This window comes from Martes martes, assembly GCF_963455335.1.
Source record: "Martes martes genome assembly, chromosome: 10".
Lineage (NCBI taxonomy): Eukaryota > Metazoa > Chordata > Mammalia > Carnivora > Mustelidae > Martes > Martes martes.
In genome coordinates, this window is record NC_137898.1 from 40,571,458 (window position 1) to 40,584,224 (window position 12,767).

Sequence of the window (12,767 nt, forward strand, 5' to 3'; positions counted from 1 at the left end):
TGTGGGGATTAAAAGAATGAATGAGAGTAAGTGGATAGCCTCCAGGGTTAGTGCAAAATAAAGCAATTTCATATCTCATCAATTATGGGAAAATGCCAAATAGGCCCCTCTTAGTCTCTAACATATTTTAGAACAATGGCTATGTTCATTTTGCCTTTTGAATTACAGAGTAACTGTCAAGAAAATCATTTTTAATAATGAAAATGTCACAGGTGGCTCCATTAATTCAGTGAGAATGCCATTACAAAACCTCAGCTCACAGAACACAACCACACTAGAATCCAAACCTGGCAAGGAAATGAGCTGAGGGATGGTGAGTAATCCTTCTCATGGTACATCTCTGGGGTCATTCCCAGAGCTTGACCTCTATCCCAGCTGGGGTGGTCAGAACAAGCCCCATTTACATGCCAAAGATGTATTTTCCCCACCCTTCTGCCATAGAAGCTAAATGCTTTTTTGCAGTTTTATAATGAAAGCTCAGCTATAAACAATTAATGGCCATTGTAATATTTAAATTGCTCCTGAATTTTAAGAAGCAGGGATATATACCTTCCTAGCAAATAAAATATGAATTTATTCTTATAATGCCATGGAAAGTTATGGGTTTTATATTATAAATTATACATTTTATTACTGAATAGTTTAATTTATTTACTCCAGATTGCAAAATATCACTTTTTTTTTTCCTGCCACAGTTTGGAAACTTTCAAATCCGGAAGCTGGACTTAAAATTATTGATGGGAATTGAATAATAATCTAACCTGGGGTTTAGGCAAAGTGATGCCTACAGTCCAAATTCTGCCAGTCACCTGTTTCTGTAAACAAAGTTTTATTAATAAGAACACAGCTTCTGGGGCGCCTGGGTGGCTCAGTGGGTTAAGCCTCTGCCTTCGGCTCAGGTCATGATCTCAGGGTCCTGGGATTGAGCCCTGCATCGGGCTGTCAGCTCAGCAGGGAGCCTGCTTCCTCCTCTTGCTCTGCCTGCCTCTCTGCCTACTTGTGATCGTTCTCTCTGTGTCAAAGAAATAAAAATAAAATCTTAAAAAAAAAAAAAAGAACATAGCTTCCCTCATTCATTTACGTATTGTCTGTGGCTGTTTTCACACTCAAACGTCAGAGTTCAGTATGTGAGGAGAGACTGTACATAAGCAAAGCCTGTCTGGTCCTTTACAGAAAACATGTTTTGATCTCTGATATAAAGGGTAAAATTCAGAGTGGTACTCTAGACCCACCCATCTCTTCTATCTTCTCACATGCAAATTTATTGTGGTGTGCTATCCAATCTACTTTACAAAATATTAATTTTGTCTCCAGGTTACATCCCACAATTAGTCTATTAGCCCTCTCTAATTAGCACCTCTCTAATAAAACCTTTACCAATCATTGAATCCAACTGTCTCATTTTAATGAAGAGGAAATCAGGACCAGAGAGGGGAAAGGACTTTTCCACATAGCAGAGTAATGTAAAAATAGGAACTAGACCGTACTCTGGACTTTGATAGCAATGATTTTCCAATATGCTGCTTCCTTGTATCATGAGGAGGCTGAAGGGTAGGATAAAAGGACTTCCACGCAACTGAAATCATAAGGATTCTTGGGGCGATGGTTTTCCAAGAGTGGTTCTCTGACCAGCAGCATTAGAATCTCCCAGGAACTAGCTAGAAATGAAATCTGTTGGGCTCTAACCCAATCCACTGTACCAGAAAGTCTAGGGGTAGAATCAGTGATCAATGTTTCACAAGCCCTCCGGGGGATTCTGGTGCCCGGGAAAGTTTGAGAATGTCTGATGGAGAAATAAGGTAACCCAGTTCATTGGGGAATTAGCATGGCATAACCCTTAAGGTTCTGCAAAGAAAGGCAGGGTTTGGAACAGCACAGTGGAAGTATGAAGTCAGGGGAATGGAAAAGAAGACTCTTGAGAGAACCCCTAGGGTTTTGAGGGGAACTAAACATGCCGCTTTGTTCATCTTTCAAAGAAAAGGAAACACAATCTGGGGATTGCACAGCCAACTCCTGCCATCAAAAACACTCTATAGAGAGGAAGGCACTGACAATACTGCTAGTTAGTTTCTGACAGCAAAGCAGAACAGTTTTCTGAGTAAACTGCAGGATTTCAGAAAATTAACCTCTACCCTGGCCCCAGGCACAAGCTGACTCATCCTTGTTCTTCACTGTATGAGTGAGAGCCACATGGAGACTGGCAGGGTCATTCTACTGTAAGCTCCCGGCAGATGGAGCTTCCTTCTTGCCTGAAGGAAACACACGAACCCCTTAGGTTTCCCTACCTACCGTGGCCACCTTCCTCAGTTTCTGGGCAAAGGCTCATATGAGGCCAGGTCAAATGACAGCATTCCAGATAATCTGGCAAAGTTCCTCTGCACTTTACCCTCCTTCTGTTTATGATGATGTGGAGGGTGACTGGTTATTTATGGTATCCATATCCCTATCCACTTCCATCATTGCCAGAAAAACTCAAGACCTGGCATTGCTCGAGTCTTCAGTACTACACTTAGTTTCAGGATGAGTGCTAGTCACATTTCAATAAACAAAACAAATCAAGATAAAACAATGCTGTAGGAAGCACAGAAATGAAATCTGGCCTGCATAGCATGTTCTTTTTCTGCCACTTACTACTAATAGTCACCGTAGTAGGTAATGGTGCAGGAGTCAGTATTGTGTCTGACCTCTATCCAGTGTGCACTGGCCTAACTTGCAGACCCTGGCTCTTTCTCTTGTCAGTGGCACCTGAAATCCTTTGCCCAAGAAAATGGGGATGCTAAGTCTCAAACATGCTGGTCTCGAGCTTCTCTTCTGCCCACAGAATGAGGGCACACATTGCCCCAGAGGCTGAGAGTCTGACATCATCATTCCTCAGGACATATCACTTAAGTTTCTGTTATCTTTCATGTGATCTTACTTCTCTATCCCTCCTTCAGGTTCTCATCCGTACATTCCCGAAACTTAACTCCAGTGTAAAGTGGTATCTCTCGGTTTAGTTTTGATCTCCTCAGACTTTCTGTTGTGCTGTGGATCAGACCCTGACTGGGCCATGCCAATCCTGAACAAAAAGTCACTCATGATCCTCTACAGCCCACAAGTTAGGTCTAAATTCCATCGTCTGGCTGTGTCCCTAGCCTTTATCTCAGGCTTATCACCCTTCCCATATTCTTCTTTTTTTTTCCTGATATTCAAAGCTCATCATTTACTTCACATTTTCCTGACCAGAACACATGTAGTGTTTTTGTCTCTTTGGTCTTGCTCTTCCCTCTTCGGGATTCACTTCCCTCACATCTCTCTCTCCTTGGCTAAATTTCTCATCCTTGAGGGTCTCGCTCAAACTTCACCTCCTCTGTGACGTCTCCCTTATTTCTGTCTGTATCTTCCTAGGATAGAGTATACTTTCCCTTTCTATGTTCCTCTAACAAATTGTTCATGACTCTACCAGGGCATGACAGGCGATTGTTTGTATACCCATTTGCTTGTTCATCTCCACAATCAAAAATATAAATATGGCCACGACGTAGTCATACTAAAATGCTGCAGTTTCCTAGACGCTAATAAATCTGAGACCTCTCTCTCTTCCCATGGAGCACAGGTAGAAAATAAAGATGTGTTCCTAAAGCTCTTGACAAATTTATAAATGGAAGAGCCACAGATGGGTATCTGTGAAAAGAAACTGGGCTGTAACTAAGATTTAGGGGTCAAGCCCAGAGAGAGAGAATCATTTTTCACTCTGGGTATCTGTAGTCTGGATAATGCTAGAAGAACATGGGTTCCAAGCAATTCAGCAATCTTTCCCCTAATCAACTAAGTGGTCTAAAGGTGCATAAAATCACTGTCACTGCCAAGGAAGCATATGGCGTCTAAACAAAAGCCCAAATCCATTTGTGTTGGCCTGGCTTTACTGTTGAACTCCATTAAGTTGTGGACATGTTTCAAGACCTCTTTCAATGGGCATGAAACACTGGTAGCTAACCTGGTGTATTGACTCTCAAGGGGGAGAAGTGGTCTTTAAAATAACTTTGACTTTTTTTTTGCTAAGTGATTACTCCTGGAGAGACAGCTCTCTCTGCAAGGCTCTGAGCTGAGTACTTCAAACATATCTTTATCTTAGTTCACTCTCAGGGTAAATGTGTTTGTAGATATTAACCCAGTCATACTGATAAAACCATGGCTTGGAGATGTAAAATATCTTGCAGAATTCACAGAACCACACCCAGGCAGAGCAGTAGGGCTGGGAGCCAGTTTCTTCAAATAGAGACCTGGTGATTTTGTCATGGGTATCTCAGTTTCACTTCTACTGTCACTACTTACTTGTGTGAAACTTGAGTTCCTGTTTCTTCTATAAAGGGATAATTATATTTACTTCATGAGGTTGTTGTCAAAGTACGAGGGGATACATATAGTGCCAGACACATGAGAAATGTTAGCTCATTTCTACCTTCACCCTTATGATGATCCTGGGGTGGAGAAAGGAGTTGCCCAAAAGTATCTATACAGAATTATCAAGGACATTATTGTTCCCCCTGCCCTCTCTTCCACACCAGGTCTCTTCAATGCCATGTATCCTATATAAATCAAATTAAGACTTTCCTAATTCTTATCAGAACTTCAGATAATATGTGGCAAAGTTACAGGAGAAATTATGTTGGACTACACTGTGTGCTATCACTCAATAGTGCCTACTTAAATGCACTTTTTCATGGGTGCCCTAATTATTCATTGCAGGTGTTTCATCTGCTTCTTGTCAAGGTAAGGGTGCCCTGAAGTTGCATACGAAACCAAAAACTAGGGAAAGACTTTGACAAGAATTTCACTCCAACTCTACCATTTTTTCCTGCTATTTATAAACCTTCTCTGTTGAATATTTATATATATATAATTCATATATATTTACATATTTAAAATTTTCATTGCTGCATTTTATATCTAAAATGGATAAAATAACAGAATTAGATGATAGGACACCTCAGCATAGGAGTACATTTTCATGTAAAACTTCTGTTTCAAGAAAACTAAGAAAAATTCCTACAATTATGTACATAAAACAAACGGACTCAAAAGACTAATGCTGGTGTACTCAGCCCTATAGTGATATTCAGACATCTTGAAGGCTGACATTTTTAAGCAGGTGTTAGAAGGGCTGAAAACCTTGTGGAAAAATGTAATTTGTTGTGTAATCCAGGTTACTTTTAAACCATTTAAGTATTTAAAGCTTCAAAAATGAAATTGACCCAAATAATTGCTCTTTCTATTGTAGAGAATTCAAAAGAATAATTTGTATATGATGACAAACTAATCTTACTTCAATGTAAAATATACAAATAAATGTATACATAATACTGTAAAGTAAATATAGAAATACCAGCTGCTGGCAAGAAAGAAAAAGGAAAAATCCTGGAAAGGATTTGAAAGGTCTGCATGAATAATGATGTTAAGCCCCAAACTAAAACATTTTGGAAAGAGTCAAAGAGGAATACAGAGGGCATAAATGTCACTAGCTGGTGTTTCCAGACTTACAGAATTTTAGAGCCAGAAAGAACTTCTGAAATCATCTAGCTGCTCTTCTCATTGTACAGCTGAGGAAAAGGCTCGGATGCTAAGTCATCTGCTCAAGGTCACAAAGCCACTCACTAGCAAAGCCAGGAATAGAATCCAGGTCTTCTCATTCCTGGTAGAATGCCTGGAAGTTCAAAATTCCAAGGAGTTCAAGGGAAGGGAACAGAACCTGGGAATAAGAGTCTAAGGTAAAAAAGGTTGATTTCCAGCTTGGCTACTTTTAAATTCAACCTTCTTCTAAGTCTAAAGGAGGCAGATCATACTCCACCTTCTAAGTTTAATATAGGACTCATATAGTAGAGTGTTTATTTTGAATACTATCTAAAGAGGCTTATTGTCCTTAGATAACATAAGCCCTGGATCAACATATGATCATATGATGATATAAGGATTTTAATTTAGTGGTTAAAAAAAAGAATCTAGGAATAAATGTGCCAATTTCACCTTTAGGATGCCAGTACATGTTTCATTTAGTCTCCATCTGAAGGATAATCTTGAAACATCACAAAACAGTTATTAATCTTCTTATGATATAACAACCCTGACTATATAGGAGACTGAGTAGCTTCTGACTTCTTGTTTATATAGTTTTTCTTTTTTCCTTCATAGTCATAAATTCTTGATTCTTCTTTTAATACGTATTCTACCTAAAGCATACAATGTAAGAATTTGTGAGTTCCTACCTCAAAGGTTTTCCCCCACCATAATTTGCAAATAATCCTTCCACTGTCTTTTGGCATCTTGAGCTTTGTAGGAAAGTCTGCAGCCAATCTGAAATTTCCTATGCTATGATGACATAATCTTGCCCTGATGCCTATGGATTTAGTACTGGTTCTGTTGGCTTTATACGGATTGTTCTTGTTAAAGTAATAGAATCCTTTTGGGTAAAAATCACAGTCATCCTTGTCTCTTATCTGTAAAATTGGTTTGCTTCATTTGTTGTGTTCTCTTCGGGAAAACCCACTGTGTGCTAAATTATTACTGTCAGTTTTCATATCCAACACATAATAGTGTTTTTTCTCCACCTTTCCCCCTCAAAATTGATGGGTTTTCCCCTCATCTCCATGGCATCAGGGCAGGTTTGATTCCAAGAAGCTTTTGAACTAGTCTTCGTTAGGCATAGCTTTTCCCCTCAACTCTTTCTCCAAGAGCCACTCTCCTTCTCTTTCTGTTGTTTAATGATCTTGCCTTTTTGCCTATCTTGTTTGAGCTCTTGCCTTGAGGGTCTACAGAAGTTTTATCTAAATGTTTCTTCAATTGTGTGATCTAATTTTGTTCAAGTGGGTATTTTTTTTAATTAACATATAATGTATTATTAGCTCCAGGGGTACAGGTCTGTGAATCGCCAAGGTTACACACTTCACAGCACTCACCATAGCACATACCCTCCCCAATGTCCATAACCCAACCACCCTCTCTCTACCTCCCCTCCCCTCAGCAACTCTCCATTTGTCTTGTGACATTAAGAGTCTCTTATGGTTTATCTCCCTCCCTATCCCATCTAGTTTCATTTTTTCCTTCCCTACCCCCCACACCCACCACTCTGCCTCTCAACTTCCTCATATCAGGGAGATCATAAGATAATTGTCTTTCTCTGATTGACTTGTTTCGCTCAGCATAATACCTCAAGTGGGTATTCTTAGTCTGCACTCCCCACCCCCACTTTTATAATATTTATACCTCAATCTCACATTAGTTTCTTTTTCATCAAGTAAAGGTGATTTTATCTGAAACTGCCTGAGAATTTCATGATGCCATCACCCTACCATCACCTGTTTCTCCTGAAAACCTAAGCATTTTTAAAAATTTCTGATTGAAGTATAGTTGGCATACAATATTAGTTTCAAATGTCCAACATATTGATTTGACAATTCTATACATTACTCAATATATAAAACACCACAATATAACTATATAACATATAGTTTTTATATATATGTGTGTGTGTGTATATATATATATAACACACAATAAGTATAGTCAGCATCTGTCACCATACTATATTAATGACTATATTCTCTATGCTGTCCTTTTTATCTCCATCTTATTTATTTTATAACTGGAGGTTTATACCTCTGAATCTCCTACATCTATTTCACCCACTTACCCAACCCCCTCTCCTTCAGCAACCATCAGTTTGCTCTTTGTGTTTATGAGAATGTTTCTTTTTTTTGGTTTGTTCATCTGTTTTTTTTTTTAGATCCCACATGAGTTAAATCACAGGGTAGTTACCTTACTCTGACTTAGCATAACACTCTCTAGGTCCACTCATGTGATTGTAAATCTGCAAGATTTCACTCTTTTTTTATGGCTGAGTAAAATTCCATCATTCCATATGTGCATTTGTACACCACATCTTCTTTACCCATTCATCTATTAATGGACACTTGGGTTGCTTCTATATCTTGGCTATTGTAAATAATGTGGCAATAAACACAGGAGTGTGTATATCTTTCTGAATTACTGTTTTCATTTTCTTTGGGTAAATACCCAGTAGTAGAATTACTGGATTATACGGCATTTCTGTTTTTAACTTTTGAGGAACCTCCCCACTGATTTCCACAGTGGTTGCACCAATTCACATTCCCACCAACAGTACATAATGGTTCCTTTTCCTTCACATCCTTGCCAACATTTGTTATTTCTTATCTTTTGATACTGGGTATCCTGACTAGTATGAGGTGATATCTCATTGTGGTTTTGATTTGTAATATCCCTCATGACTAATGATGCTGAGCATCTTTTTATGTGCCTGTGGGCCATCTGTATGTCTTATTTGGAAAAATGTCTATTCAGGTCTTTGGCCATTTTTAGTCAGATTTTTTTTTTGGTGTTTAGTCTCAGTTCTTAATATATTTTGGATATTAGCTCTTTATCAGATATATTATTTGTAAATATCTTCTTCCATTATGTAGGTTGCCTTGTCATTTTATTGCTTGTTTCCTTTGCTATGCCAAAGAATTTTATTCTGTTACTGTCCCAATGGTTTATTTTTACTTTTGTTTCCTTTAGCCCTAGGAGACATGTCTAGAAAGATGTTATTAAGGCTGATGGCAAAGAAATTACTGCCTATGTTTTCCTTTAGGAGTTTTATGGCTTCAGGCCTCATATTTAGTTCTTTAATCCATTTTGAGTTTATTTTTGGGTATAAGTACAAGAAAGTGATCCAGTTTTATTCTTTTGCATGTAGCTGTCCAATTTTCTCAATACCATGCATCAAACAGACTGTCTTTTCACCATTATATAGTCTTGCTTCTTTTGTTGTAGATTGACCACTTAAGTGTGGATTCATTTCTGGGCTCTCTATTCTGTTCCACTGATATATCTCTATTTTTGTGCCAATACCATAATGTTTTGGTCAATATAGCTTTAGGAATAACTGAAATCTGGGATTGTGATACCTCCAGACTTGTTCCTTTTCAAGAACGGTTTGTGGTTCCATACAAATTTTAGGATTATTATTCTAGTTTTATGAAAAATACTATTGGTGTTTTGATAGGGATTGCATTGAATCTGTAGACTGATTGACTCTGCTTCTTCTTTTTTTTTTTTTTAAGATTTTATTTATTTATTTGACAGACAGAGATCACAAGTAGGCAGAGAGGCAGGCAGAGAGAGGAAGGGAAGCAGGCTCCCTGCTGAGCAGAGAGCCCGATGTGGGGCTGGATCCCAGGACCCTGGGATCATGACCTGAGCTGAAGGCAGAGGCTTTAACCCACTGAGCCACCCAGGTGCCCCTCTGCTTCTTTTAACAGTAAGTCTTGACCCTTTGTTGGCTTGGGTAATTCTACTATTATGTGATTCGGTTTTATTTGAATTTGAAACAACAGTGTGGTTAAAGAGCCAGGATTTATGTCCCAACCTTGATTTTATTTCTTAGTCTCCAAGTTGATGCTATTGTAGTCCATTTAGATGTTTAAGTACTAAAGCTATCTCTTATGCAACTGGAATAAAACACTTTCAGTTGCAAATAATGGAAAGAAAAAAAAAAAGCAGGGTCACATATAAGTTCAACTTTTGGGAATGTCTCATAGAATTTGATTTAGGGTTTTTAATTTAGCTCCTAAATTCAGGCCCTCCTCTCCCTCCACAAGTTCTTGAAGTTATGTTATTAATGAGTAATAAGTGCAACTAGAAAATAAACCAGCAAAGAATTCATGTGAAGAAATCTTCCAGTACTTTATTCATTAAGGGGTGGGGTGGTGGTGGAGGTGAGTTATATTAACAGTATAGGATTACAAGGTCTGTTCATCTCTTGTGGCATTTCAAATTCTCATGACTTTGGAGAGATTTTAAGAGTCAAAGCAGGATATAAAAATTTATACTGCTTGGATTATTAGGATGATTAATTAATGAAACTTTGGGAAGTTTTAGTGATTGGTAATTTCCCTCCCTTGAGCTTAAATAAAACAAAAACTGAACAAGAAATTTTGGTGTCATGCATTAGTCAAGACTCAGCTAAAATCTACTGCTTATTCTGGGGACTGGGGACCTATAAAGCCTAAAAAGGATTTGGGGTCAGGTTGTGATCATCCTCATAAGTTTGGGGGAAAGAGTATTTTCTAGAGAAGAACTAATAAAGGACTTCATTCTTGTTTTGCTGGCTGAATGGAGACCTAATTGCCAACCTCTTCCACAAAACTTTCTCAACTATTCTAAACCACAACAAGCTTTTCCTTCACAAAACTTTGTCCTTTGAGTCAGTGCCCCATGTGATCATTACCACAGTACAAAGTTTAGAGTTTGAGCTCAGTCAAGTTGGATTGATTGCTTAATTAGTTTTAAATTTATCAACAGGTACCCATCTGTAGAGTTTTATAAGACATGTGGCCAGATAAGAAAACTATGAAATTTGGGGCAAGCCAATAGAATTCAACTCCCTGCTTGGATATTTACATCTTGTGATATTTAGGTCACATTATTTGCCCTAAAACTTAAAGCTTTGTCTTTTAAAGTTGTGTTATAAGAATTAAGTGTGAAGCTGTTTTTAAATTACAGAATGCTCCGAACATAGGAGATACTCAGTATATGAAGTCCCTGGGCCTATGTTTGGATGTGTAGAGCCAAATGAATGTGTAAGATTAAAAAAATGAGCTTCACAGGGTAATCTAAACACTTGGTTTAGCTTTCTTAAATAGGGGACCCCAGGTCTTTTGCAGACTTGAAGGCAGGTGAATGAACTGAAAGACGTTTTAACTCTGTTTCCAGAGAGAACTCTGAATTTATCAGGATACCAGCTCCCTAAGAGGCTACTCAACAAGTCATTTCTCATGGTCCCCACACCCATAAAGTGCAAGATTAAAAAGTACCATCCCAACAGACATAAAAAATACAATGCAAGAGCTACAGTAAAGTAATATCAAAGGAAAAGAAATAGGCAAGATCAACAAAAGAAGAAATAAAGCACAAGGAAATCATTTTAATAGGCCCATTTTGCAAAGCATAAAGCAAAAACGGCTGATGACAGAATTTTATTTTCATAAGCATTAAACTTACTTTTCCAAAGAACGTAATGTAAGGAATAGTCAGCCCAGCAACACGAACAAGAAGAAGACATCATTTACCAGAAGGCCTCATACAATCATTACCATTTGTTCAGAATAGAGGTCCACCTGTCTCTGACCACTGGAAGCAAGCCTGTGAGCCTTGCTTTTCTGGACGGCATCACCCAAAAATGAGAGAGTTCATGCAGGTGATCATTTCAGGCAAAGAGTCATTTTAATCAGCAAGTTTGTGTAAGTGTGGGATCAGGGCTCATTAAAGCTCTCACCCAACCAGCCCAAAAGGCACTGCAGGCTCTCAGTGGAGGGACTAACATTGGCTTCTCTGCCCCAGTCCCTCTGTGCTCTGCTGTCTCTTCTCAACTACACACCTCACTTCTCACTAATAGCGTAATCAGTTCAAAACAGGGTTGCTGCCTCTCTGCATCATCATTAGCTGTAGCACGGATTAGAACAGGAGGAGTCTTTTTGGAAACTAGAGGAGACCCACAAGTCAACACCTGGGGGAAAGCACTGGGGTGGAAGAGAAGAGAGTCAAGGAAGGAAAAGAACAGCTCCAGTTCCCACCGCCCTCTATTAGCCTTACCTTGCAGGAACAGACAGAACACCTGTCTTCTTTCAAGGTCCACACTTGCCCATTGCGCTTCAGTCCTCCTTCATGGGGGCAGTCACCAGAGCAGGAGGGCCCAGAGGGGCAGAGGCAGTCGAAGCCCCCGGCCAGGTTGACACATGCAGAATCATTCCAACAGGTATGAGTTCTTAAGGCACATTCATCAATGTCTGCAATAAAGAAGGCACAGAGCTTTAGAATCTAGCCAAGATTGTTATTAGAAAATAGTAATCCTTTATAATAGCATTGATTAACATTGCTGAGCATTTACCTTGTGTCAGGTACTGTGCCCAGTTTTTCACATGCATTATCTCATTTACTCTGCAAAGCAGCTCTGCATGGAGCATCTTTTCTTATCTCTACTTTGCAAATAATAAGTCTGAGGCTCACAGAAGTGAAATAACATGAAATAACTGTCATATAGCTAATGGGTGGCAGGTATGATATTCAAACCTGCAGCTGTTAGACTCCAATTACTAAATTATCCAGTAGCAGCTCTAAACTAGTTTTAAGATATTTCCAAGAAGTATACCATCCAGAGGCCATAAATAGTGCTAATTCATTAACAGTGTGGATACACCCTATGGAGATCTGGGTCTTTTAGTAAAGATGTGAATAGATTAGCCACTGAGTAGGAACAAGTGGGCAATTAGGACAACCCTGAACCAATTAGACTGCCCCCAGATCCTGGGGCCAAGGGTGAAAGAAGAGGGAATAATTCCTGGTAAGTGCCTTGCCTAATCGAATCCTTTCCATCCTAAGGGCTAAAAACATTTCTGTTCCGACAAAAAAAACCCATCTGAGAGCTATTGTAGGCATGGCACGGATGCTGATGGAAGACACACATATATTTTGCTGTTTTTGAATGACAGCTAAATATGGAAGGAAAGCATAAATCCAGTCAGCCTTCTCTGACATTCAAAGCTTGAGTGACCTTAACAACATCCCCAACACAGAGCTGTCCAGTCCTGGATTGAGCCTTTCCCCAGTGGGCTATCTATTACCTCAAAGGACAGCCAATTCCATCACTGAATAACTCTTTTAGAAATGTCTTCCTTAAATTGAAATGAACTATATTTTCCATTTACGTCTACTTA

The 12,767-nt window shown here is 38.9% G+C and overlaps 1 protein-coding gene across 1 annotated transcript in view; it reads right to left on the reverse strand.

Moving 5' to 3' along the window:
- Positions 1-12,767, reverse strand: part of NELL1 (neural EGFL like 1) — a gene marked incomplete at its 5' end in the record, with an annotated part of 852,276 nt that overhangs the window by 8,133 nt on the left and 831,376 nt on the right. Inside the window, one exon of the mRNA XM_080816285.1 lies at positions 11,647-11,840. Within this exon, the coding sequence (XP_080672411.1) occupies positions 11,647-11,840 (194 nt within the window). The remainder of the gene's footprint in view (positions 1-11,646; positions 11,841-12,767) is intronic.